Below are 27257 nucleotides of genomic sequence, written 5' to 3' on the forward strand. Positions count from 1 at the left end.
AAGGGGGGATGGAAGGTCTGGGCAGCCTCCTCCATACTCCTGCCTAGACATACGCATTGAAGGTCCTGGTGCCCTCTCATGCATACACCATGATCCAGAAGGATTGACGGTTGCCTTCTAGCATCTAGATCAGGGATAGGCAAAGTCCGGCCAGTGGGGTGGATCTGCCTGGCAATGGACTCCATCCATTTCCCTGCTGCCCCTGCCTGCATGGCTGGGGCCAGTCTCCACAGAGACTGGCCCCAGCTGTGCTGGCAGGGCACACAGCAGGGCAGGGGGCTGCTCCAGAGCCACTGGGATCTTGTGGTGGGGGCCAGAGCAGAGCCATGATCTGCAGCCTGCGTGGTCTGGGCAGGGGCGCACAGGCACTGGATTGTGGCTCTGCCCCAGCATGGGACCAGGCTGTTACTGCTGCAAGGAGCTGGGGCAGAGCTGTTATCTGCAGCCTGCATGTCCTTGCCCGGAGCATGCAAGCTGCAGATTGCAGCTCTGCCCTGGCCCTGGACCAAGCTGCCTCTGCTGCAAGATCCCAGTGGCTCTGGAGCAGCCCTCTGCCCTGCCAGCATGACTGAGGCCTGTCTCCGTGACAATTGCAGCCTTGTGCTATAACAGCGCAGCTGCAGCTGGGGTCTGCATGGAAACCGGCCCCAGCCACATGGCTGGGAAATGGAGTCCAGTTGCATCTGCCATTTTGCCCACCCCTGATCTAGGCTGAGAAAAAAGCTAGGAATTACTCCACCTATGTTTCAGACCTATTCTTTGAATGTTGCTATTTCTGTCATCCATGCTCCATACCAGACAGATTGTTTAATGATCAGTAGTGCCATTATGATGAAACATCATGCAATGCTTCTGTTGTAATTGAAAAGGTAAATTGAAACAATGAGGAGATGAATAGCAAAGGCTACTGTGATTGTGTTTATTTAATATACAAATCTTATTCTCCTCCTCCACCCCCAACAGAAGACAAACAACAGTTTTAACTGGGCTTTCTTAGTTGTGTGGGTTTAACATCTACTTTTTGAAGCACTGACAGCACTTTGACAGATGAGCACTGGTGTTTATTATAAGAAACGAGTGTGTGTATTCCAAGGATAGGTTTGAGCATCCAAGGTGGGATCCAGCTCTCCTAGCGCCTGTAGGTATTTGGATGTGGAGTGTTTGCATTGTACGCTTATTGATGTTAGAGAAACTCTAACTACTCCTGTTTAGCACTGAGACACCACTGTGCTAGGTGGTCTAGAAATGCTGAAGATGCAATGCATGAAGCGTACAATCTTCATGTACAGCTAAAGGGATCTGAAGTTTGTTGCTGTACTTTCTGCAAGTCAAAGTGTACCACAGGCTGGGCAAAATCCTGCCCGCAGACTGAATCCAGCCTGCCAGGCCATTCTATCCAGCCTGCAGGGCCTCTAATTTTCTAAATTAAAAAAAATATTTATCTGCACCTGGCTGGCTGTCAAAGATGACAAGGCACCAGTGGTGGCGGGACCCAGATGCAGCAGCAGCAATGCCTGTGGGCCCTTCCTCCAGCCTCCCTCTGCCCCCCAGCCAGAGGCTTCTGGCCTGGTGACCCTAGGGCTGTTCCCCACCTCCCTCGGCCTGAGAGCAGAGAGTCAGATGAGACCAGTGTGGGGTGGGAAAGATTGCTGGCACAGGTGGAGTCAGCTGAGCCCAGCTGGCACCATGTGGTTTCCAGCTGACTTCTGCTGTGCCATGCAGTCCAAGCCTTGCAGTTGGGAACCATGTACTACTGGAGTGGTGAGCAGGTAGGGAAGGAAGGGAAGCGGAGGGGAAAGGCAGTGGTGACAGGTGTGGGGTGGTGGGAAGGAGTGGCAGAGGGTGGGAGTGCAGGGCCCCAGGGGTCAGGGTCAGTGGCAGTATGAGCCAGCTGGGAACTGTAAGGGCCGGGCTGGCTCCTACTGCATGCATTGTGCAGTCCCAGCGTTGCAGCCAGGAACTTGTGCGTTGCTGGGAGGTGCCTGGCTGGTGCCTGGCTGCACCACAGAACGCAGCAGGAGCCAGCCAGACCCCCGTGGCTCCTGCTGCCGCTTCTACTGGGGGCCATGTGCCTGCAGCTCCCATGCTGGTTGCCTTCCCCACCCCTTGCTGCACAGGTCTGTGGACACTGCAGGGGGTGGAGGGAGCCTTTCCCCCTGCTTCCCTGCAGAGTCCACTGTGGGGCTTCCCTCAGTAGGAGTGTGGGAGCTGCAGGTGCATGGCATGGAGCCCCCTGTGATAGAGGTGGCTGGGCAGGCTGCGCTTTTTGCTTCCTGCGCACAGCACTGGCCCTGCTGGGCACCAGTGCCTGTGCCTGGCACAAGCAAACTGAGCCCCCTTCCTCCCCCCGCCAGCTACTGCTGCCATTAGCAGGGGCTGCACATCATGTGTATGGTGGGGGGGATCCCCTCCCCCCTGCACCCTTGTGCTCACCCCCCACCCCCAACCGCACTCCACACACAATATAAAAGAGGTGAGATTTTATTTTTGAGTTATTATTTAGTCCTTTCTATATACAGTACACAAATCACAGCATATTTTTTGTAATAAAATTAAAATACGTTTTAGTAGGTGTTTGACTTCTAGTATATGATTTGTTTTTTTTTCTGGTTCTAAGATGGCAACCCCCCCCTCCCAAAGGGAGTATTTCTCAGGGGCAAGGGGAGGGACTTCCAGTGACAAAGGTCAGGGGTTAGGGAGTGGGACTTCTAGTCCCAATATGATGAGCAGGGGGTGGGGCTACCCATTTGGCTCTCAACAGGTCACCAGAACTCATTAAGCGGTCCTCCAGCTGAAATAATAATTGCCTGCCCCTGGTGTAACAGATACAACAAGTTGTATCAGACTTCTAAAAAGTAAATGGTCCTTTTAATGTATTCAGCTCTGAAGTAAAATAATACACAAAGCACCTTTTTCTTTTTTTTTTTTTTCATTGCCTCAAAATGTTAAACAGAATGCATATGTTGGCTTAAGGTACAAGCAAACTTTAGAGACCTAAAAGGTTTTGGTTATGACTGCAGTTTGGACACTCCAGGTTTCTGCCTGTATTGTGCAGCTGCTTCTGATGTAGGTGATATCTAAATAGTGTTGCCTTCCTTATGTTGTTTAAGGTGTTAATGGTGTTACTGTAATAGACCTCAGAAATCAGGTCTTCACAGGTTTTCAATTAGTTCCTTCTTTACTTATTTTCTGCTTTTTGCCTGCTATGACTGCAGAAATTCAGATAGCCTTAAAGAGTTTTAACAGCATATAAGGCAGATTTGAAATTAAATCTTATTAACTTGTTTAAAACGATCCCAAGTGTGATGTAAGAACTCTCCTAGTACTTCTTATGTGGGAATTTCATTAGGACTTGACTGTGTAACTGCTTAGAAAGAATTCTTTTGGTGGCATGGTGGCTTCTATCAGAGTTATGAAAGGTGCACAGCAAGCTTGTGTTTGTAACTTTTTTCTGGGGACACCTGAATATATAACCTGACTCTAGATTTGTTCAGAAGATTGGTGAAGTTACTGCCTGCAGCTTGAGGCTTCCCAGCACTCCTAGTACAGTCTTCCTAGTGCCACTTGTCAGAATTGATGCAAGGAATCTGCTTTTTGGGGGGGAGTTTGGTTTTCTTCCTCGCTCATGGGTCTAAGGTTTCCAGTGCTCTCTTTTCCTACACATAGGAGTAAAAGTAGTGTATAAAAAATGGGAGACACTTGGCATTAACTACATTTAGATTTAATTTTTCTTTTGTCAGATCTCAACTCTGAGCCCTAAGGGAAGTATCATGTGTTGTAGAAGCTCTTTTGTTTTTTTACACTGAAGTCTGAATGAAATACGTTTATTACAACTTCCCTTTATTGTTGAGGCTGATGGAACTTCCTTGCATCTAAACATTTGACAGCAGCCTTAGGGAGGGTTTTCCACATACTAAGTTAAATCTGTCCTCCTGAACAACTGTGTTATGTGCAACAAGATGGAAGTTGCTGATGACCAGTGTTTAAACCCTAGGATGCAATTTGCGAGTACTGACCAGAGCTTCCATTGGTCCCGGGGCCTGCAGCCAGATTGCCTTGAGCCGGGAGGACATTGCACAAGCAAACCCTTTTTGAACTCTTTAGTGTTACTGGTGGCCTGGTCTGCTCCTTTTGATTATTGGTAGCATCTGTACTGAAGCCTCGCAGTAACAATGAGGTTATGCTAAAGCCTGTAATGAACTGGGAAAGAAACATGCTTGGTTAGTCATTAGAGCTTACCATTTTTTTTTTTTTTTTTTCATTAAAAAATCAATGGGCTTCTGGATTGCTTTTCAGAGGTGCTGACTATCCTGAGTTCCTATTGGCTTCAACAGGGAACTATGAATATCTGTTTTTAAGTAGATGAAGGTGACTTGTACTATCGGTAGGAATCTCTGCTTTTAAAAACCAAAGAGGGATGGAGTTAACATGCAATGGAAGAATTTAATTAGCTAGATTAAAATGTCCTTTTTAAAGTAGTATCTGTGGATAGGGAGGAATGGGGAGGCCAGCTCCCCTGCTAACTTTGGGTTCCCATCACCTGTCTGCTTTGCAAACTAAAATGCAGTGGGTTTTCATAACTGGCTTTGTAGTAAATATAGGATATAGTCCATAATACCATGCATGTATTCAAAGGTCTTATCTGTTTGTTTGCTTTTTAAATAAGGTTAAATAGATACTGAAAATTAACACTTACACCCATAACCAAAACCAAAAAGGTCTGCCTGGGTCTGAATGGCTATTAATACTACTGGGGTGAAGGCAGGTAGGTTTCTGAAGTCAACATTACACACGGGGGTGGTGTGATTAGCATCCCAAATGACTACTGTCTGCCTGCAGCTTGAAGCATAGCGGGAGTACTTAACCACTCTTACACACTGCACCCTGGGTATAAAAGAGAGGTGTAGAAAAGGGAGAAATGTCATGTGACAGTCTTGCTGAAAATATCACTTCAAGCAATGTGTCTTTTAATGAACAAAACCAATTAAAGTCTCTTTATTCCAACCCTTTAGAGGCATGTCTTTCCCTATCATCTTTCACTTTGTTCTTCAGTTTGTTTTTCTTCAGCTAGCTTTGTTCTATAATTAACACAGCATGATAGACTGCAGGACTGAAACGCCTTCTTATACTATTTTTTTAGACTGTATTTATTACAGTTTGAACAAATGTTTGCCATATTGTGGCTTTCTTTCATGGTATGTTCTTAGATGAAGAATATAACAGAACAGGTGTCTTTTGTGCAGAGCCCTTTAAAGGAAAGTGTTTTCTTTGATGATACAGTCCTAGACTCTTTCCTAACAATGCACAGTGTCTAGACATGATCATTTAACAAGAAGTTCTTAGAACACTTCCCAGCTATTGTGAGACTTGCTTCAGGGGAGCTTCAGATATTTGCAGTTCATGCTACAGCAAAGTGTCAGCACAGTTCTGATTCAGGCTCAGAAATATAGGGCTGTAGTCATAGAGCAGCAGTTTCTGGATCTGTTGTAAGCTGACCTCTGGCTATAAAGGACTGCATTTCTATGATGGAGCTGTTTTCTTTCTGATCCCACCCTTTCTCCTCCTATTTACTGTAAATGTACTTATCTTAAACTGTGGATTGCCTGACAGGATTTTTTTTTTTTTTTTTTTTTTTTTTACAAACATCCCAAACTTCCAACCTATGTGATGATGGGAGACTTAAAAAACCATAGCTCACTCAACTTGTTTATATGATTTGGCCCATTACCAGCAGCAGGCAAACTGAACTTGTCCATTAGTTCGTTGAAAAGGTAAACTGAGACCTGTGTGATCTTACTAGGTTCTCCCTGCCCTTAAGCAACCACATGGGAAGGGCTGCACGGAAGTGTAGGTATAGTACAGAAACCATTAATATTTCATTTTGAGGGGCTTGAGCAAACTTTATTCAGTTTGGATTTATCAAGGTTCATACCTCCAGAATTTTGGTGGTGAGCTGGGGAGGGCTGGGGACAGGGTGGAGCCAGACCAGCCTTGCTGCTCAGTTGCTGAGTCTGCCACAGGCTCCCCCTGGGTCCTACTGCCACTGTCTTCCTATCGGCTTTGACAGGCAGCCAGGGGCAGATAAAAATTAATTTTCTAAAACTTTTAGGGGCCCCATAGGCCAAACAGAATGGTCTGTTGGGCAGGATTTGGCCTGCAGGCCATATTTTGCCCACCCTGCTGTAGACTGATGGTCTCATAAGACCTTAACTTTGTAGTTGTGACCTAGGGACCTAATTTAAAACCCTTGCTACAGAAAGTTGATATTCTCTTCTTCCATAAGCTGCTGTGGAAGGTAGGAAGAAAGCATATAGCAATGTGTGTACTGTAATTCACGGTGTTTTTTGGAGGATCTTTTTTAAATGAAGATTCAAATAGCTAAGACTTTGTTTTGCTTCACTGATTGCTTGTTTGTACCGAGTCCTTATTCTCCATCCTAAAGTTAGTATTGTCACTGTGCTAAAATTATAAGCTTAACAAACAACTGGTCAAAACAGCTATTAAAATACAAGGTTTTGGAAGTACTGCCAAAACCAACTGCATTATTCTCTGTTTGTAGCTCCTTTTTGATGGGCTTAAGTTGCCGGGTATTGTGCAGTCTGAACAAAGAATAATGGGTAACATGGCTCAATCAAAAATAACTAGGGAAATATTGTATTTGAACGTGTTAACAGATGTTAATATTTCTGGCACCTAGCACTATCTAGTACAGGGATGGTCAATTATTTTGGGTGGAGGGACGCTTACTGAGTTTTGGCAAGATCTTGAGGTCCGCATGGGTAGACCTGTTCTTTGACAGGTGCCCTGCCCCCTGGTCGTCATCTTGGGACCATAAGTCCCTCTCCCTAACCTCTGACCTTTGCCACTGGAAATCCCTGTGCTTGACCCTGGAAGCACTCCTTTGGGAAAGATGGTTTGCCATCTTGGAATGGAAAAAATGCACCAAATTGTATACTAAAAATCAAACACCCATAATATATTTTCATTTAATTTAAAAAACATATTTTTGACCTGATTTGTATGCGTTTGTGCTGTATATGCAGAAGTAATTGCATAATAGCTCAAAATGTAGTCTTACTCTTTTGTATATTGTGTAGGGGTGTCGGGGAGTATCGGTGGGTGGGTATGGGGGATTTGTGAGGATGTGGGTGTAGTGTGGCTGTGACTTTTGTAGGAAGGGTTTGAAGGTATGTGGGGTGTGCATGGGCAGCGCTCCCCTGAGCTGGGCAGCACCCACCCCACAACAGCAGAGAGCCTGAGTGCCCTACAGCGCCTCCCTGCTACTGCTAGCAGCGTGCAGCCTCGTGCATTCCGTGCCCTCTCTGCTCTGTCCAGCCATGGCATGTCCTGCCACCTCTGGGCATGCAGTGGTAGCAGCAGGGACCGACCAGTGCGTGCAGCTGCGACCTTATGCACCCCATGCTGGCTCTGGGCTCACCTGTCAGGGCTGAGCAGCAGCAGCAGCTCTGCAGAAACTGCAGTTTGGCACAGGGGAAAGTGGCCCCTCCTCTGTGCTGTTGCTGGGCAGTTTTTGCTGCAGCTGCCTAGAGCCTATGCTGGCCTGCCCTACCACTCCTCCGCTCTTGGCTTCCCAGCGCGGCCTCTTGGCTCCCCAGCGCAGCAGCAATGACGGTGTGGAGCAGCAGCTGGGCAGCTTACAGGTGGCAGTGAAGCAGCCACGCCGCAGCCTAGCATAGTGCAGCTCCTTCACTGCCACCCCTGAGCTGCCCAGACAGCCGCAGCAAAAACTGCCTGGCAGTGCTGAGGGGGAGGTGCCGCTTTCCCCCTGCACCAAGCAGCAGTTTCTGCCCAGCTGCTGCTGCTGCTCAGCCCTGACAGGCGAGCCCAAAGTCAGTGCTGAGGTCCAGGCTGAGTAGCGGCGGCACAGGACAAACTGCTGCTCAGCGTGGGGGAAAAGCGGCCCTCCTGCTTCCAGCCCCTTCCTGTGCAGCTGCTTGGAGCCTGTGCAGGGCTGTCCTGTGTCTGCTCTGCACTGCCACTGCTGCCCCATGGGGCAGCCCAGAGGTAGCGGTGATGTGATGGAGACTCAGGACAGCCCCACGTGGACTCGGAGTGGCTGTACCAGAAAGTGCCAGCAGTGGGAGGGGCTGCTTTTCCCCCATTCTGAACAGCAGTTTGTCCCGTGCCACCACTGCTTGGCACCAGACAGGTGAGTGTGGGGTCAGGGCTGTGCGTGCTGGCCCTGCCTGTACTGCGAGGCTGGGGCGGGGCGGGGGGGACTGGAAGCGAGTGGGCACGCAGGAGCCTGTGACATCCAGGTACGTGCGCGGGGCCCATGCTGGTGTCCCAGGGCCCAGAGCAGGGCAGCAGGAGTGCAGGGTCCCAGCCAGCAGGGGTTCTGTGGAGCCAGGCCAGCTCCTTTCTTTCCCTGCTGGTGCAGCCCAGCCCGGCTCCATAGACTCCTGCCAGCCCATGCCCCATGCTCCTGCTGCCCTGCTCTGGGCCGTGCCATCGCTGGCCCCAGGACCCTGACATGGACCCCACACTCCCACATGCCCCCTCGCTTCCACTGCCTTCCACCACCACTTTTTCCACTTTGCTGCCTACCCGCCAGCTGCTCTGTACCACGTGGCTTGTGGCTGCATGGCTGGATCACTAGACTCGGCAGGAGCTGGCCTGGCCCCAAGGACTGGGGCAATTTGCCTGTGGTCCTTCCCTGCCTCCCTGCCCTGCTGCTTACCTAAATTTCCTGCTCTGGCGTAGGGAGGCACGTATGGCCCCGTGGTCCCAGGCCAGAAGCCTCTGTAAGGCAGGGGCTTCTGGTTGGGGGTGGGGGGCAGGCGGGCCTTGCTGTTACAGGGTCCTGCAATGGCTTCCCATGTGTCTACTACCCCAGGCTCCTGTTATCTTTGACAGGCAGCCAGGGGCAGATAAATATTAATTTTCTAAATTTTTAGGGGCCCCGTGGGCCAGATAGAATGGTCTGGCGGGATGAATGCGGCCCATGGGCCGTATTTTGCCCACCCCGATCTATCATATCTACGTGTCAGCCAAGGTGGAAACTATTTCACACTACCCTGGAAAATCTTTACCTATCAGTAGTTAGGCTTGAACTGCGTTTGGTCTTTGACATTTTCCTGAACTAAAGCAAACGTTTGCTTGCAATTTGTTCTGCAGTCAACTGGAGATGCAAATTTGTTAGCTTACCCTGATAGCCCTTCAGATAGGTATTGAGCTGTATGGCTCCATACTGCAAAATGTAATTGTGTTTTGGTTTCACCAAATTGCTTGAAGTGTAGCTCTTCCCACTTGTGAAATATATAAAACCTGTGGTCTTTTAAAATATTGTTGCTTCTCTTAAGACAGCATTACAGTGAGAATATTTATTTCATTTACTTCTGTGAGAGAGAATGGGGCAGTGGGGGGGGAACCCCACCTGAACTCCCAGCAATCCAGTTCCTTTTGCTCACGCTTGGCTTGAAGCTTTTTTGAGCTGAACACATACTGTGTTGGATGCACTTGGAAGGACATGGACAGGGGTCAAAAGTAGGACAGGAAAACAGACCAGGGCTGTCCAATGACTAAACTGCAGGGAGTCCATAGATGGTCCACATGGGTCTACTTGCACCTCCCTGTGCTGCAACATGTGGTCATGTGAGTGATTTCCCCACTCCTGGACAAAGCATGCCTACACAGACATTCCCCACCCCTTTGGTTGATGTGGTTTCCCCTTTCCTGACTTGCCCTCCGCACCACTTGCCCGCACTGCTTGCTGTACAGCAGTGGAAGCCAGAGGAACGAGGGGGAGAGACTCCAGCAGCTGTTGCAGCCAGAGCTTTAGGAGAACAGTAGCCAGGTGAGAACCCAAGGGCTGCAGTTCAACTCCTCGTGGGCCCCCTGTTGCCAGTGGGCTGCCAGTTGGACAGCCCTGACATAGGCTATAAGAATATTTGACATGCGCAGTGGAAGTCAGTCTCTTTCCCTTTTTTATGTGCGCTTGTGCATATGAGCAAGTCTCCAAATCTGTGCTGAACAAGTAGTCCTAAAATAGAGCAACTATGCAAAACAGCGCCTCTCGATCAACTCGTCTGTCCCCTGAATGCACTGAGAACCACATATACGTTGCTTTACTACCTGATACAAGATGTTTTATTATTCTTATGAGGAGCCAGTGCTCTTCTGGCAAGAAGATTTAGATTATGCATCAACAGAACTGATGAAATTCTACCATCAGGACCCTACTGTGTGAAGCCAGAGAAGCCCGCCTGGATAGTTTTTCTTTGAATTTGTAACATGGAGATGAGAAGCCTTTTTATTAGGGATATTTAGTAGGTTTCATCTAAAGCCCATGAGTCATAATGAACATTAACCCCCAATTGTTCTTCTGAGGGTGGGGGGGTCACTTCTAGAGCAGAGCTGAGTTCTGACTGTAATTTATTTGGTTTTTCCATGGATTGGAAGACCACTTAATCACATTGATTACTGGTTTTCACATATACTATGAATGCACATTAATTTTATCTTGAGCGTGAGAAACTGAGCACTAACAGTCCCTTCCTAAAGGTCAGGGAAGCACACCTACTGTGACGGGTGTTGAGCTGAAATGTCTATTGAGATAAATATTGTTGCTTTATCAACATAATTAACTACATGATGTTCCTATATGCGTATACCATATCATTAACCGCTACAACAGCACTAATGTAGTAGTTTGCTGATTGTGTCTGAAACAGTTGCTTAACTGAAATGGTAAATCAGGTTTGTCGAAATGTGACTTTGTAACACCACACACTTTTTTTTGTTTTTTTGTAACGAAATGAGAGTTCCTCATGGACTTGCTGATGGTGGTTACGGAATATGTATCTTAGTTATTGTCATCCGCCTTTTTAAAATGTAAAGATTTCTGAATGCTGGTCTTTATCTTACAGCTTTCCACGTGAAGTCCTGGAAGTCAGAAGGAGACTAAGTAATAGTGAAATGACCCGTTATGTATTTGAGAATACTATGTAAGTAGTAAATTGTTGGTGATGCTTCCACAGTCATTGGAGAAAAGAAATCGACTGTAACTTACCTTCCCCCTGTCCTTAGAGCAAGCTAACTAGATGGCTTCCCAGGTGGGAGCTTCAGATAGGAGGAAGAGAAGTGTGTGAACATGCACAGAATTTCCCCCTGTGGTGTGTGCTGAAGAAAATTCAGGCATATCCTTGAGTATCTGAATTAAGCTAGACCATTTGCGCTACTCCGCGTAGCTTCTGCTCCTTCTTCTAGTCCTTGTCCACCATGAGTTAGATGGTGGCTGCTGTGTAAAATCCTGTAGGAGCTTATGCTCATTTTCATTGGAATTATCCTATGGGTTTGCTGGGAGATGTGAGGGTGTCCTGCTGTTGAGCCTGCCATGCCTCAGTTGCATTGTTGTACTCCATGGGTTGAGAGAAGCACAGATGTGCTTGCCTTGACTCTACCTCACTTGTAAAGGGTTTCCCTAAACTTCTCATTCTGTTTGCAAAGAAGGAACATCTGTTTCCACCCCCCCCTTCATCTTCCCTGTCATGTTATGTGGTTTGTTTGTGGTTTTTTGTTTTTTTTTTTTTTTAGTATTGACCAGGAATTAAAATCGGAGGTGGTAGCTGGTGGGTTAACCACATACTGTTTTTGATCTTTATTATTCTCCAGATGTAAAAAAAAATTTTCCTACTTTTTTGGTTCAGAGTTGCAGCTAAACTTATTTAATAACAGCACACTTCTGTCCATTTTAGAGATTGCCTTCCTTTTCCCTACAAAACATCATTTTGGTCACTCCAGTGGACAGCCTTTCTTAAAAAATAATAATAAAAAAAAAGATTTAGTTGCTCCACTAGTTTATTTCTTCTGGACCTACTGTTGCATATCATATGTTCAGCTGACTTCTCATTGTTAGTGTTTTCATACTGCTTTTATAAATGTCTTCATTAACAAGATCTTCCTAATTGTATGTACCTCTGCCCATAGCTGTAGAATTAGTGTGCTTTAACAAATCTCAGTCTTTAATACGTGGTTTTCATTTTGCCAGTTTTAGTCACTAGCAGTAGATTTCCTGTGTTCTTAGTTGCTTCCTCCCTGACTACAAGTAGAACATGCAGCATCATTATGGATCTCTGCATTTAGTTTGTTGTGGGGGAAAACAAGCTTATGGACATCTCGATGATTCATGCTTAGCTGTAAGTGACTACTCAGACATCTGTTGAGTAATAAACTCCTTCAGGAGCACTGTATCCTGTGTCTGTGATTTGCCTTCAGGTTTTAGTCCCAGATTTTATTCTTTAGTAGTAGAGACCTATAACAAGTCTGTAACTTTGGTTTTTCACCCTTGTTCTCTGTCTTGTTTTTTTTGCATCTCTAACAAATTTGTAGGGTTAAAATTGTAAGCCCCCTTCTCCACACACCCACCCCATTCTCCACACCCTTAGGGTCTGGGGGTGGGGCGCAGCGGGTTGGGAGTGAGGGGGGCTGTGGGTCAGGAGTGAAGGGCAGCGGTGGGGACGGGGCTGGGGGTGAGGGGCACCATGCTGGCATATTTGGGCTGCTCAGTGCCACAAAGCAGCAGGGGGTCAGCTGCAACTGGACTTGTCCTGGTAAGCAAGCGGGGTTGGGGGAGGTCTGATCTTCCATGATTTAAAAAAAACAACAACAACAACAAAAAACCCCAAAACAACCAACCAAACAAAAAGCCAAAATCAAATGCAAAAATAAATAGGCATTTAGAATTTATTTTATTACAACTATTGAGGCACTGGTAGGCTTCCAAATTGTTTTAAAATTGTAAATGTATCAATAAAAATGTTGCATGCATACATACCACATTATAGTGGCATTTTATTTCAACAGTGGGGAAACCTAGATTTTGGGTAGGAGTAGTTGGGATTTTTTTTTTACCAGAGAAAACCATGATCCCTGGGCATAATAGTTAGTGCAACCCAGAACTAACACTTGCACTCATTAGCCTCTGGCATAATTACACAGGGACATTTCCACACACCTCCCTTTTCCCCCTGTCCCCCCACCCCTTTAAATGGGAAGTAATGCTTTTCTGATCCCCTGCTGAATTCTGATTTTTAAGCATAGAAATTGGTCTGCTTCTCCAACTTCCCCCAATTGTTTGTTTGCTTGCACACATGCATGCTTCCCCACATGCCCACTTTTTTGAACAGGAGGCATAATATGAAAGTGGAGTATGAAAGCAGATCCTGTAGTATGAAGACAGTATTCCCACGCTGGCAAACAATTTGACAGAGGAGGGAGGGAGAAAAAGGGTGTCGGGATGAAGGGTCCAAAAGTTGTACTTGTTCCAAACAAGGTAATGAGGGAATTTGTCAGTAGATGCAGCTTAATGCTTTTTTAGTTACTTTTTTGGGGGAGTAGTATGCCTCAAAATACTTGTAACATTGCATTAGGTTTCCTGTACAAGAGAGAATTGCAACAGCGGTGCTTTAAATCTCTTCCCATGTCTGCTTGTAAAAGGTAGGGTTACGTTTTGGAACAGTTTCCCATAGAGGGAGGGAAAATGTGCCACTGTGGGCCAGATGGCTCAGGCTGTTTGGGCTCTGCTAGCATGGATGGTGTGCTTGTATTAACAGCACTCCTATCAGAAAGCAAGTTGTAGAAAAAGGTGCAGTGGCATTGGAATACAGGAAAATCCTTTCTGAAGTGAAGAGATGCCTGGGAAAGTTGCTTGCTTGGCACAATACAGATTATTGACACACAATTTTGGCATGACTTTCTGAACCTACCAGGAAGAGTGCTTTCCTGCCCTCCCCACCTCCCTTTCACCTCCAGTATCTGTTGATCTGTTGTTTTGGGTGAGCCTCACCCAGGCAATTCCAGTTGCCATCATTTAGAATAAATAGTTAAATCACTGGGGTTATGAGGTTGATTATGTCACTACTTTTAGACTTCAATATTGGACATTTGTCATGGTACTAATACCAATGGGGAACAGAAATTGTGACTGCAAAGGATACAACATACTCCATGCTGTTTATAATTGAGCAGTGAACCACCTTCTGTACTCTAGATAATAGGAATTACCATACAAGAGCTGATCAGTCTTCCCTGCAGTCCATTATCCTCAACTATTACCAGATGCTGGAGAGGAAGTTGCAGGAAATCCTGTGCTTGTAGGCAGTTAGGGAATAACCTGCCCACAGGGAAAGAGTCTTTTTAGCCAACCTCTAACTATTGGGGTTTGTGCCTTTAAGAATTTTTCTGTGCTGCGATAACACTCTCATTTTAATATATAATGTGAGAGTGTTATCCCAGCCTATATACATGTACAGTTTATATATTAGTCACTGATTTGAGAGCTCTGTCACCTTCTAAAATCAAGGTTTAGCTTTCAAGTAGTGTGCAAGTAAAGTTAAGCAAGACAAAAACCCAGTCAGAAATAAAATTATATATATATATTATTTCTGACTGGGTTTTTGTCTTGCCTGAAACTAATATGTAAACTGTACATTCAAATGTTGATCAAGTTAAAACAGAGATAGAGTTTGGTGTCTTGGAATCGCTGTTGAGTAAGAATTTTGCATACACTATGGCATAGATTACTTGCTGTTTGACTTCAATGCAGTGCAAATACTGTGGTGCATCCCCTTGAGGAAGACGCAAATAGGTTCTGCACTTATTATAAGATGGAGGGGGACTGGAATAGAAGAAAGTCCTTCCTGAAGAAGCGACACATGAGCAAGATGCTTGACTGACAGATTGGACCTCTTCATTGCTAAAGAACTATGAGATATTGGGCAATATGCAAAATAATGTTGGGGCTTTTTTTTTTTTGGCTCTTGAGCTGTCGTTTACAATGTAAAGGATTTTTTTTTTCCCCTTAAGGGATTTGGGATACTGGATACCATGTGTGCTCCCCTTGCTTGGTGTTTAAAACCAAAGCTTTGTAATAAAAAGAACTAAATCCGCATTGAAGCTGTTGGAGGCTTTAATAGGTCTCTTGCTTTTGTAGCTTCTAGGATAGCAATGGGGAAAAAATAAGACACTTGAGAAGTAATGCATAAAGGATGAGCTACATTGCCATGTGTGAACAGTGAAACTTGCCTTAGCTGCCACCACCAGCGTATGGTCAAGAGCAAGATAAAGGATGACTGTATTGCATGTGTGCTGAGAAAAAAAATAGCTTAAACTGCTGGTGCTTTGGGATGACTTAAGTGGCTACTTAATGGAGTAACTTTTAGTCATTCCTCTTGAAGTTCATCTGTGGAAGGGATGTTCAAGCCTTGTCTGTACATAAGGAGTTTGCCATAAAACCTCAGTGGAGATGCGTTCATACAGGCAAAAAACACAAACAACTTCCCCAAATGGAATAAGCTGTTTTGGCAAAGGACACCTTTGCAATATAACTGCATCTACATTCAGGTTTTTATTGGGGTAGCTGTGATTAGGAGCTTAGCCTTATTCTTCACACTCAAACATGGATCTGCCAACAACTAAAATCAAGATTAAGCCTTTGTTTCTGAACAACTTTTTCAGCCTTTGGTACTTCTCCGGTAGCTAGCAACTGTTCTCTAAATATTGGATCAGAAAAGAACACAACACAAGCTTCATGAATTTTCCTTCTTTGTATTTAGCCTTGGCTACTTGCTCCTTTCATCTGTCCAGGTGTAGGGAAAGAAAGGTATCGGGGAGCCGGAATGGAAAGGTAGTACAGATCTAGTGGAGACAGCTGCCTTATTTTGACGGCAGGCAGACGCATCAGATGATTTTGATAGAAATAGCGTAGTTCATTTTGGAGTTGCTTACTGCTTATTTTCATTAGAAAGTGTTGTTCCCCTTGCCCCCCAAACTGCCTTCTTCCCTTGAGGGACTGTGCTGGGTACTTGAAACAGTGTAGAGTCTTCCATGACCAGTAAATGTCCCCTTACCATCTCCCTCTGCAAATATGCATCATGCAAACTGGAGAACAAAAAGCCAGACTCAAGCATTTGTCAGAAGGTGACAACAGCCAAAGTAAATGATGATGCTTCAGACTGAATGTTGAATGTCCTTGGGTATTGTTGCTTTGTTTGACAGCACTTTATGTTCTATTTAGAAAGTAACTCTCTGAACTTTAAAAAAAAAAAAAAAAAAAAAGCATTTCCCTTAATATTTCTGGGTTGGAGTAGTCTGCCTTGATGAATTCTGCACATGAATCAACCTCTTTGTAACCTATGTTACAGTAAGAATTTTAGGAATTTCCTTTATTAGGACCCGTTAGTATACTGTAGCCAGTGAGCGAGCTGCACAGATTTCTAGGTAAAGCAGCTTGAAATTTTATAGCGCATGCTATAGCATTCTGTACACTTTCTCTTCAGTAAGCAAAGTTTAAATATCCTGAAATTGGCCTCTTGTCATTCTCTTGTGAATGTTATGCCACCGTCAACTAACTCACTGTTTGCTGTGGTGGGGGGTGGAGAACAATGAGTTGATTTTTAAACCTTATTTTCAGGTTAGTCACCTTCCACTGATGGCATGTTGAAGTTCAGTGAACAGCAGCTGAGCGGGTGTGTGACTGGAAGGGGACTGCTCTAAAAGCTGGGCTTGCAGCAACATGGGCCAGTGTGTCACTAAGTGCAAGAACCCTTCTTCCACCCTTGGCAGCAAGAATGGAGAGAGGGAGTCCAGCAGCAAGTCACACAGCAAAAAAAGTGCAGTCCACAAGGAAGAACATCCCTCAGTATGTGGAAAATCCTCTGGGGATATACTTGTCAACGGGACAAAGAAAATGGATGCTGCTGTAGAGTCTAGTCAACCTCCGACTTTCTCTGGTGATGCAAAGAAAGAGCATGTTTCTGGTGCAGAAGAGTCTTCACTCCATAGGATCGGGGAGTTATTTAGGAGATATAAGGATGAACGTGAAGATGCCATCCTGGAAGAAGGCATGGAACGTTTTTGCAATGACCTCTGTGTTGACCCCACTGAATTTAAAGTGCTAGTCTTGGCTTGGAAGTTCCAGGCAGCTACCATGTGCAAATTTACAAGGTTAGTTCCTATGGCACTTCACATGTTCAAATGTATCTGATCTTGTATGTGCTAGAGCAAAGCCCCTTTGGCTTTCTTTGCCTTTGCCTTTTGCCAGTTAAAATTTGAACAAAGGTGTTCTTGGCAGTGGCAAAAAAGTGGCGTTGTCTTGAACGTGCCTCTGTGATTGGAGGCATGCTGTGCTATAGCAGTAGACCTTCTGAAAAGTACATTGCATATATCTGACAATCAGTTTTTACTATCTCCAGCAGCATCCTGATAGCAATGTTGGGCATTGAAACTAATTTCTACATTTTAATACAAATAAGAGATGTGTTATGTCTTTAACCTGCCACTGACTAATCATTACAGTATTTGTCATTGTATTCTGCTTATGAGAAGACAGAGTGATCTCGTTTTCTAAGCGAGACTGAGGCTGCCAGTGTTTCTTGGAACTTAATTTGCAAAAACGCCAGTAATTTGGGTAAAACATTTTTGCTTTTTACATTTTCATGTAGCAGCAGTAATACTCTTCAAAACTGTGGATGCAGCCATGCTGGAATAACCCTTCTCTGGGGTGGATGGTGGCAGTCAACAGATTTTATAACAAACTTGATAGTGTTGGAGAGAGAAGAAGCTCCCCCAAGGGCATGGGACAGATTCCTAATTACAGAAAAAAAGATGAAGCTCATTTTTCCCCCCCCCCCCACTTCTCCCTCTCCCATGTACAGGCAAGAACAGATGGGTCTTCCCTTAAGAGTCTTATCTACACTTCATGAGAGAGGATGAAACTTGTATTCTGATGAACAGAGATCTGATTTGATGCGTTATATAACTTTACTCACAGCAGGCATGATTTCAAAGGATTTATGTTCTTTTGCATAACTGTACTAGTCTGGGTCATATTAGACGGGTGGCTGTCAGCTGAGGTGCTGTAGATGTCCCAAATGACTACAGTAGGTGTGTGCCCTCCTGCCTGCATCATTGGGGTACTCTGATGATAACCCCAAAGCAGGCAGGAGAGCTGGCTGGTGCTGCGATGATTCCTGGTCTGCCCCCTCCCCCATGCTTATTGCAGGGGTACAGGGAACAGTTCTGCCTGTTCCTGGGAGATGCCCTGCAGGCTCAGATTGGAGCCAGCTGGTGCTGCAGTCCTTCCTCCTGCCTGCTTTGGACATGTCGGAGAACCCTAATGGCAACAGGAAGCACCTGCTGCAGCCTTCCTGGCTGTATGGCAGGCATACCTGGTTGTGGTGGCAGCACCGGCACCCAGGCTGAGAACCATCTAGTTGAGGCAGTGGACTTTAGTCTAGAGGAGCCATGCGGTGTAACTGAAGGAAATTTCATACAAAATCTCATTCATTACAGGACATATTAAACAAATTCTGTATTAAATCTCCAGGCAGATACAGTTAGCTCACTGTTTAAACAAGCAGAGCTATAGACACAATATCCCAGATTTACTAAGGTTTGGTGTGGGTTTTTTTAACCTTATCAAAGTCACTAGCAGTTCTAAAAAAAAAAAAAAAAAAAATAAGACTGCACAGAATGTCTGCTTTTAACTCTTATATGCTGCTCTGTTCTAGCTGATTTAAAAATCGTAAGTCATAGTTGGAGAGAAGGATCTTGAACGGCTGCAAAGCAGGAGAGAGAATACTTTTGGTTTAAGGCTGGCTGATTTAAAGAGATTTTGGTCAATCAGGTTCACCTCCCCCTTTCTATGTCTCAGTGCACTTTCTATCACACAGCATATTGCAGTAGTTCAGTGGTTTTGAGCTAGGGGTGCTGCCACATTCAAAAAAAAGTTGTGGAGGGTGTGGCTGGACTCCAAAAAGGTTGAGAACTGTTGAGATATTAGAGGTTGGACTTCCCTGCATAGCGATACCAACAAGGTTAGACTTATCCTTACTGCTCTGTCCAGAGAAGAAATGGCATCCCCAAGTGTGAAGGCCTTCCTCCTCCTAATGGAAGGCAGATTTCCTCTTAGCATGTTTTTCAGTAATTCACTGAACAGGATGAAATAGCATAGGGGTGGGAAGAGAAGGTGCCTAAATTCCCTGGAGTGTCAGATCCTGAACTTAGCCATAGTTAATTCTGCCCTTTGCACATGGCGTAATGGACAGAGGGGGTAGGGGATGGTGGTGGTGGTGGGGGTGTTGTCTTTCTTTGTTTTGTTGTTTTGTCACCTCTGCCTCGGAGCTTCAAATCTCCTTTTCTCTTATGAAAAGTAGGGCTTTGTCCTGGTGCTGTCACTGAATTTTGTGTTGTGTGCTCTATTTTAAATGGTTGCACCTGCTTCTTCAGAGGTGGCAGTGCCTTACTGATGCTGCTCTGTATTCTCTTAGCATGGATTGTGCATGGGAATTTGAGAAACTGCAGAAATAGGCATCTTGTGACACAGTTGCTTTATGAGCACTCTTCATAATGTGCTTTGGGCAGATTCTGCTGGGGCAGTGTGTAGCACCTAATGTCATGCTTGGCACTTAATTTGTGATTGAAACGCTTTGTCCCCTGCCTGCTTGCTCTCCCCAGAATAAGTGGGCAGGGAGATGGCCCCTGTCTTGTAGAATTAAGGATTCTCCTCAGCTTTGAATTCCTGAGCCTTGGATACAATCCTCCTGTTAATATAAAACCCTTGACTGTGTGCATGCCTCTTTTACTGGCACGATGGCTGTGGGGAGAGAGTAAGGGAGGAGGTATAACAGGGCTTCCACAGGGTTTCAACTGACCATTAGGATGTCTCCATTCAGCAGTATTTTAATACGCCTAGCTATCCACTGATGACGGTGTCTCCCATGTGGCAGAAGGTTGCATGCCATCTGTCTTGGCTTGGATGAACTGTGGCTCCAAGTACGACTTTGATTTCTGGTTTAAATGGAATGGGAAGATTGCACTGCTAATCCCACCCCTAAACTAAAATCCTAGTGTCTGGTGGTGGCTACTTGCTATCGTGAAACCTTAATCATGGGCACTGGGAAGGTCAAAGGGATGCGTATCCGGAGCCCTTTGCCTTTAGAAGATAAGATTAAAAATGGGCTCATATTCTCATGCTTGAAAACCAAGTTTATGTCCAGTTGCCTGTGTAAGCTGATATGGTTGATCATCTTCTGATCAATCTTGGAAGGTGACCATCATGATCTGCAAAACGATGCCACCAGTTTTGGTAGAGGACCCAAAGGCTGGTAGGACCAAAGTAGTTGAACTACTGCCTTGCTCCTTGAGGATGCTGCAGTGCAGTGTTTCGACACCTAGGGTAGCTTAAACTGATGCTGCCTGTTCTGTACTTTTATTTTGGGTGAAAAAAAAGAATTAAGCTTTCAGGCTCATCAGTCTGGCATTTTTCCAGTACCAAATTCTCTTAAAAACAGAGAGGCCGAGTCAGTCAGTAATGAAGGGCACAAAGTATACTGCCTTTCAAATGTTAATGGCACCTCAGTGGTACAGACTTTTAAGTGTGCTGTGAACTTGTATTCAGAAGCAACTAGAAACTTTTTTGAATTTGCCTTTTACCCTGAACAAGCTGTTCAGCAGCTTTCGGTACCAAGTTGTAAATACTTCAGAGAAGTAGAGGATACTGAATTTTGCAGTACTTAGTTTGCTATGCTAACTTTATCAAAAGAGACCATTTGTGGGAGGGCGCTTTGTTTATTCTGTGTGTAGCTGTTAACAGATATTCTCACTAAAGGGTTTTTTTGTTTTGTTTCTTTTCCTAATAGGAAGGAGTTCTTTGAGGGCTGCAAAGCAATAAATGCGGACAGCATCGATGGCATTTGTGCTAGGTTCCCCAGCCTCTTAAATGAAGCCAAACAAGAAGATAAATTCAAGGATCTCTATCGTTTCACCTTTCAGTTTGGCCTGGACTCTGAAGAAGGACAGAGGTCGTTACATCGGGAAATAGCCATTGCCCTTTGGAAGTTAGTTTTCACGCAGAATAAACCCCCTATATTGGACCAGTGGCTAAACTTCCTAATTGAGAACCCCTCAGGAATCAAGGGAATCTCCCGGGACACATGGAACATGTTTCTAAATTTTACTCAGGTGATTGGACCAGATCTTAGCAACTACAGTGAAGATGAGGCCTGGCCTAGCCTCTTTGACACCTTTGTGGAGTGGGAAATGGAACGAAGGAAAAAGGAAGAGGAAACCAAATGTATTACATCTTCAGACACGGAGGGTCTGTGTCCAGAAGAACAGACTTAACAGCATTTGCGCAGCAGTGACACAACCAACCTGTTGCCCTTTTGTTTAGTGTAAACTCTGGACCTTTCTGGAAATTACTGGGGCTCCAGATTTTTCTACTTTACACCTTTCTCTGCCTTGTATTCGAAAGGGCTCTAAAATGCTGTATCATGTTTTAGGCACTTTCTTAATTTGGGTTATTCCTTTTACTCTTGTCCTGAAATATTTGACCCTGGCTAAAAGTTAAACAGTTGTGGGGGTTGTTTTTTGTTTTGTGTTTTTTTTGTTTGTTTGTTTTAAGCTTTCAGATTAGTAAATTGTCTGACATTTTCTTGCACAATGTAGATCTTTTTGTTAGGTTAAATTAACATTGCTAAATTATACAGTGCCAGATTTTCAGTTTTGCGTACTACATCTATCAGGGCAGGTCTGTACTGTGTGTAGTGCTGTTTACATTGTTGAAATTTTAGGCTGTAATAATAATTTTGAAGTTTTATACCAGGATGAATAGCAGTGTTACCTGTTAACTACAAATGCATTAATTCCAGATAATGGGGCTCAAAAAACAATGTAAGCAACAGCTTTTTGTAATACGGCTAACTCCCATTTTAAGCTAACTCAGTAAAGTGAGTCCAGGTCATTCCCCTTTTTGGTGAGTATTTAACTAAACCTTTGCCTTTTTATTAAATTTATATTGTACTTGTCAGCCAACTGAGTGCAAAATAACGCTTTATATCTAAAATCATTAATGTGCCGCACACAACAGAGCAGCACTACCTCAGTTTTATTGGAAGTAGGTGTTCTTTATGGACTTTGATTTCTTTTGAAGTTGCATTTTCTTGGCTACACGAAAATACCTTTATTTGACTAGAAGAGCCAAAGGTTCTGCTTCTTAACATTGGAAAACATTAACAAATGCATAATATTGCCTCCAAGGAAAACTGTGGTGTAACTGCTTTAACTTGTTTGACTTGTACTGAAAAGTATTATCGGCTTACTTGCCTGGCAAGTGCAGTATGCCTGCACAGGAACCACCTCTGCATTAATGCTGAGACACCAATTTTTTTTAAACCTATATTTAATTGCTAAACCATTGCTAGTGCTCCATATTCACTGGAGCAAAACCATTGGCACCTGATGACAAAGTGAATTCCTTAATGTGTTTTTAATGACAGCAGTGTAGGCAAGTCATTTTTAGATTGATTTAATAATGTTTAAATAGGACTCAATTTATTATTTTAAATGACCTGTATTAGGATTATTTACCTGTTGAAACTGTTGTGATCTGAAAGGGAGTTTTATTAACACTGGTTGAAATGGTTTTTTGGGGCGTTTTTTTAGTTATTGACGCTACCTTTTTTTAATTTTAGTATATCAGGTTTTTTAACACTTTTTGTAAAAGGGATAATAGCTAAGGTTTCTCTCAAGCTAAACATTGGCGCCATGTATATTTGATATACTTCCATTATTTATCTATCTTTCAGACTAGCATTTCCGGGTCATAAAATGGCTTCAATTAAAAAACAAAACAAAACAAAAAACCCCCAAACGAACAAACTCACCCCAAACAAGCCGTGATCAATTAGTCCATATTATGTAGCTGCTTCTGCTGTAGGATTTTTAAAGATAAATCCAAGTGAAGTCTTGCCACTGGCTCTGCTAACATGCAGTCCAACACACATGCAGAGCTTCAAGGGCTCCCTGCAGGTGTCCCACCCACAGGGCCCTGGCATAATACTGGGGTGCCTGCAAGGGGATCTCAGCATTGGATCTCTGGTTTAAGATCCTAGTTGCTAAACAGACCTGAGAAGCTAAAACAGTCTTTTAAAAAAAAAAACAGACAAGCTCAGACTTAATCTTTTTCATCCACTGTTATGAGAGTTCAGTGCTTTTAGAAGTGACTGTTAGGAACGTGTGAAGCTGTCAGGGGAACAAGTGTAGATCCTGTTTCAGGTGCAACTGAGGTCATCAACTTTCAGAAGAATTGCTGAGGCCTGAATTTGTTTTTTGGTAGGTAAATACACCCTGAAACTTTATCTGCACTTGTATGTAGCTGTACCAGGTAATCCTCCTAATGAAGACAGTTATACCAGCCAGTATAGTTTAGTCTGGTTGGGTCAGCAAAATTGAGCAAAAACTCTTGCAAAAAACTGGTTGGGCTTTTGCTGGCACAGTTAAGATGCATCATACCCCAACAAACGCTGCTCTGCTGCCAAAATTTCTGCGTGTATCTGGTTTGAGAGCAAACGTGGAGGCTTTCTTTGTAAGTTTAAGGCTACACATGCATTCTGTTAGGGATTGTGTCTTGTCTAGTTTATTTGATCACTTCACTTCCTCCTAAGAGAACTTAGATTCCCAGTGGGAAGACAGGCTGCTTAGTGTGTACTGCCTGCATGTACACACAATGCTGCAGTGGATCCAAAAGTTCATTGCCATGCAACTCAAGTGCATTTTAAGAAAAATGTGTGTATCTTGTGGTCTGGCCTGACTGTGGATTAGGACAAGGAGCCAAATGTATAGTATACCAATGCCTGGCCAGTCGGCACTTCATGTGGAATATGGGGTTGTTCCCCGAGGTAGAGCACTAGGGGCAGCTCCACAGGAGAGAAATTTCCTTTTTTTTTTTTTTTTTTTACAGTGGGATGGAGTGCAAATCTGGGTGGCTTGGCTCTTCTGCTGTCCTAGCAAAATGAAGGCTTGGATCTGTCTGAGAGCCACCTAGCAGGACTCAGTTTGGGAGTAAAAAGCTTCGAACACTAGCTGAGTGGATTTATCCAGAAAGGAGCTGTCATTTAAAGATGAGATTAAATTCTTCTTTTAGGTTGACAAGAGATGCAAAACACAGTCAGGGCTGTCACTTTAAAATTGATATGGGCCAGGAATGACAGAGCTAAGTGTAATGATCGGTTCTTGGGGTTGTGCAGCACTTACACAGTGGCATGCAGGAGGCAGTGACTACTTGCTCTGGATTGTCTAAACATCCAAACTAACTGGCTTTTTATGTCACTTTATTGCCCATGGGATTGGGGTTCTGTACATGTTTCTGGGAACCATTCGTTAACATTGGAGCCTTGGAAGTCTGTTTAATGGTTGAACTGTGAATTTCTGTGGAATAGGCCAAATATTCACACTTTTTTTCATTTTTATATCTATTTTAATCTTGAAAGTGTAGAGGGGGTTATATGTGGGCATGATGCTGATCAACTTTTCAAAACCATTAGAATTATTTCTATGTTACTCATTTGGGAAAAAAACAACAGATAAAACTTGATGCATGAAATGAAACTGCTGCGTCTTGGGGTAAGTAGCTGTAGATATGCATTTTGACAGTTTTAGTAATATACTGGAAAACTGGTCTGAGATCCAAGCTGTGTGGCATTTTATTGCCTTCCCTTTCACACTTGATATGATTTGTGTGGACTTCAGTGCCCCAATCCTGATCAATAAATACTTGAGTTTGCACAGCTTCCCAGTAGTGTGGTTCACAACCCTTTTGAATTCAACATCCCAAATCTGTTGAGGCCTGATCCTGCAGCTCCTTTGACTTTTTGGCAATACTCGCATGAGCAAAGATGCATGTAAGGATCAGCAGGATCAAGGCCATAGAATTGCAGTCAGGATCATGGGAATGTATTCAAGGAGACTGTGTTGTATTTTGTGAATATTTATTGCTAGTGATGTTCTAAACGGGGTATTTAAAATGGCACCATTGTAACACAATAACCAGAGGAAAATGGAAAACTAAGCCTCTGTTAGATCACTAGAAACAGTAACTTGTCAAACCTGAATTTTCCAAAATTGTCTACAAACCAGGAGTGTTGTCCTTGGTATAGATAGAACACTGTCAATATGAATATCCAATTCCCATAATATAAAATCTCTAACCTTCATTTACAAGCAAATATGCAACAAAGTCCAACAAGGAAAATGCTGCCTTGGTATTTAAAACTGCTTCACCTTTGACATCATGTTTGTCCACTGAAACAGTCTTTCCTTTTCATCGCACCGATGGCCTTTTCCACTTCTAGGTCTTGCAGCCTTGTGTCCTACAGCGTGGTGTCACAACAGTGCTTTGAAATGGGCATGTGAAAGTAGCCCTTTATGCTAAAAATGAACTTCTGGTGCTACATCCATCAGAATTCTTCATTTTACTGTTCCACTAAGATTTATTTATTGAAAAATAACTTTGTGTAAATGCTGGATATCTGTTGAAGTTAGCTGTGGACTTAATGTCTGAGCCTCTGGATCCAGATGGTCACTGCAACGTAAATAATTCACCAGACTCTGAGACAGAAGGCTGTAACTCAATTCACCTTGTAGTATGTGGGCACTCATTAGATATACTGACCAGTTACTGTTCTTCTAGGATTCTGTCTGCATAACTACTGCATCATTATATTGACATAAGTTTGATACTATCTGTTTCTTAAGTTCACTGCTGAATTTGGTATACTGCTAGTAGTCTGTATGTGACGGACCATTCCCAGGAATTAAAAAAACAACAACAAAAAAGTCCAGCTGCTGGACAAATTAAGGACACTCCAGGTGTTTTGTTCCAGAAAGTAAGAGCGATTTGAGCTACTGTGTGGTAAGAGGCTTTTGCATTAGTGTGGCTCCTCCGTGTTGTGGCTATCCTCACGCAGAGGATAGTGAAAAGCCATTTCCTAAGAGTGAACTGTAGACCTTTTTCAGTCTGTTCCTTAGGAAATTATAATCTACAACACCACGAGGTAGCATTTCTTCAGAGGAAAAAAATTACTCTCGGGTTCCATGTTAGGCTGCAAGTGCAGCATTTTTTGTAGCTCTGTTTAATTTAGCTTAAAAAAAATCTATGTCCATCCTCCATGTCTTCCCAAGACCAATGCCTTGTTCAACACACAGATTTATATTTTGAGCAAAGCTGAAAAACTGGCCTGATGCCATCTTCAGGAAGCTAACTCCTTGGTTTGGCAGATAATGCACTTGGCAGTCATTTTCACAGGCCACAACTATCTGCTTCCCTGCTCCAAACCAATGTACATTTGATGCAGGTGTGGTTGTGCAAGACTTTCTCCAAACCAGAGTAAGAATGCCTTCCCTCAAGGGATGTGCAGCTCCTGCTGACCAGAAACAATAGGCCGTGGGGGCTTGAAAGACTTGTCTTGCAAGCAGCTTGCCTTAAGCAATTGAATTTATAGCAGTTCTTCACTACTGTTGTAATCCTCTGCCTTTCTGGGTGTTTGTTTTTATAGCCTAAACTCTATGGGAGGCTGTACAAAGTTTTTTAACTCCTACCTATGCATAATTGCACTCTTTCAAGAAGCCCTCTGAATATTTTCAGGAAACTTTATACACAGATAGAGGAAAAATATCATTCTTCAGTGGTCATGCTCTAACATGAATTTTTACTTAAGCTGTGTTTTATGAGCTAAGTTACCTGCTGTTGAATAAATATGTTTACTTGACTTTGCCATTCATGCAGTTACAGCCGCTGGTTCTTGTATTGCTGTCCTGGGGTTGCTAAAGAGGGCAGGTTGTGCATGACAAGTGACAACCTATATATAATACCAGTAGAGTGTGAGGCTGGCTACTGATAGAGCTACATCTTATGCTCTCTCTTCTGAAAGGCTGTTTTAACCACAGATTGTGAAGGGGTGGACTGGAAAGGGCGGGTGCAAATTGAGGCTGTAATCCTGTTTTGAGCATCCATCCTAAGAAAGCAATGCAGTTTGCAGGCTTGGGCCCTCCATCTGCATTGTGAGTCCACATCGCTGCTACAGGCCTTCAGACTGATGCATTGCTGTGTATGCGAGGGGGTTCCAAGAACAAGGTCAAGGAAGCAGGTTGGGAGTGAAACAATCTAAGTAAAAGGATAATGGTGTAGTTTGTTCTCAAAACACTTAACACTTAGGTGGATCTGAGCCCAATTTAGTCTTAATTTGCCCAAGATGGGAAGAATACTTTTTATATGGTTTATTTACCTCCAGGGAAATAACTTAAAGCAAATGTAAATTTGTACAGCTTTGGACAGTCATGTGGCTTTCACCTAAATCACATGCACGCTTCCTGGCTTAACTGAGCTTGGTTCTTTAGTGTGTCTAACTTTAGGTGTTTTACCCCACCTTTGACAACAACCCCTACTACTTGTTGTCAGG

General features: G+C 44.0%; 1 protein-coding gene across 3 annotated transcripts in view; it reads left to right on the forward strand.

The window, feature by feature from the left end:
* The window catches only part of DCUN1D3 (defective in cullin neddylation 1 domain containing 3), a 30935-nt gene extending 4360 nt beyond the window's left edge, over positions 1-26575 (forward strand). For 2 of the 3 annotated variants that reach the window (XM_019542226.1, XM_019542227.1), the window contains exons 2-4: positions 10890-10967; positions 16433-16965; positions 20661-26575. In XM_019542226.1, the coding sequence (XP_019397771.1) occupies positions 16535-16965; positions 20661-21144 (915 nt within the window). In that variant the 5' untranslated portion in view covers positions 10890-10967; positions 16433-16534 and the 3' untranslated portion in view covers positions 21145-26575. Of the gene's footprint in view, positions 1-9692; positions 9818-10889; positions 10968-16432; positions 16966-20660 lie in introns of those variants that run through there. The other variant, XM_019542228.1, reaches the window with a different exon arrangement.
* Positions 26576-27257: the final 682 nt, after the last annotated feature.

This window comes from Crocodylus porosus, unplaced genomic scaffold, assembly GCF_001723895.1.
Source record: "Crocodylus porosus isolate Cpor-Errol unplaced genomic scaffold, CroPor_comp1, whole genome shotgun sequence".
Taxonomy (NCBI): domain Eukaryota; kingdom Metazoa; phylum Chordata; order Crocodylia; family Crocodylidae; genus Crocodylus; species Crocodylus porosus.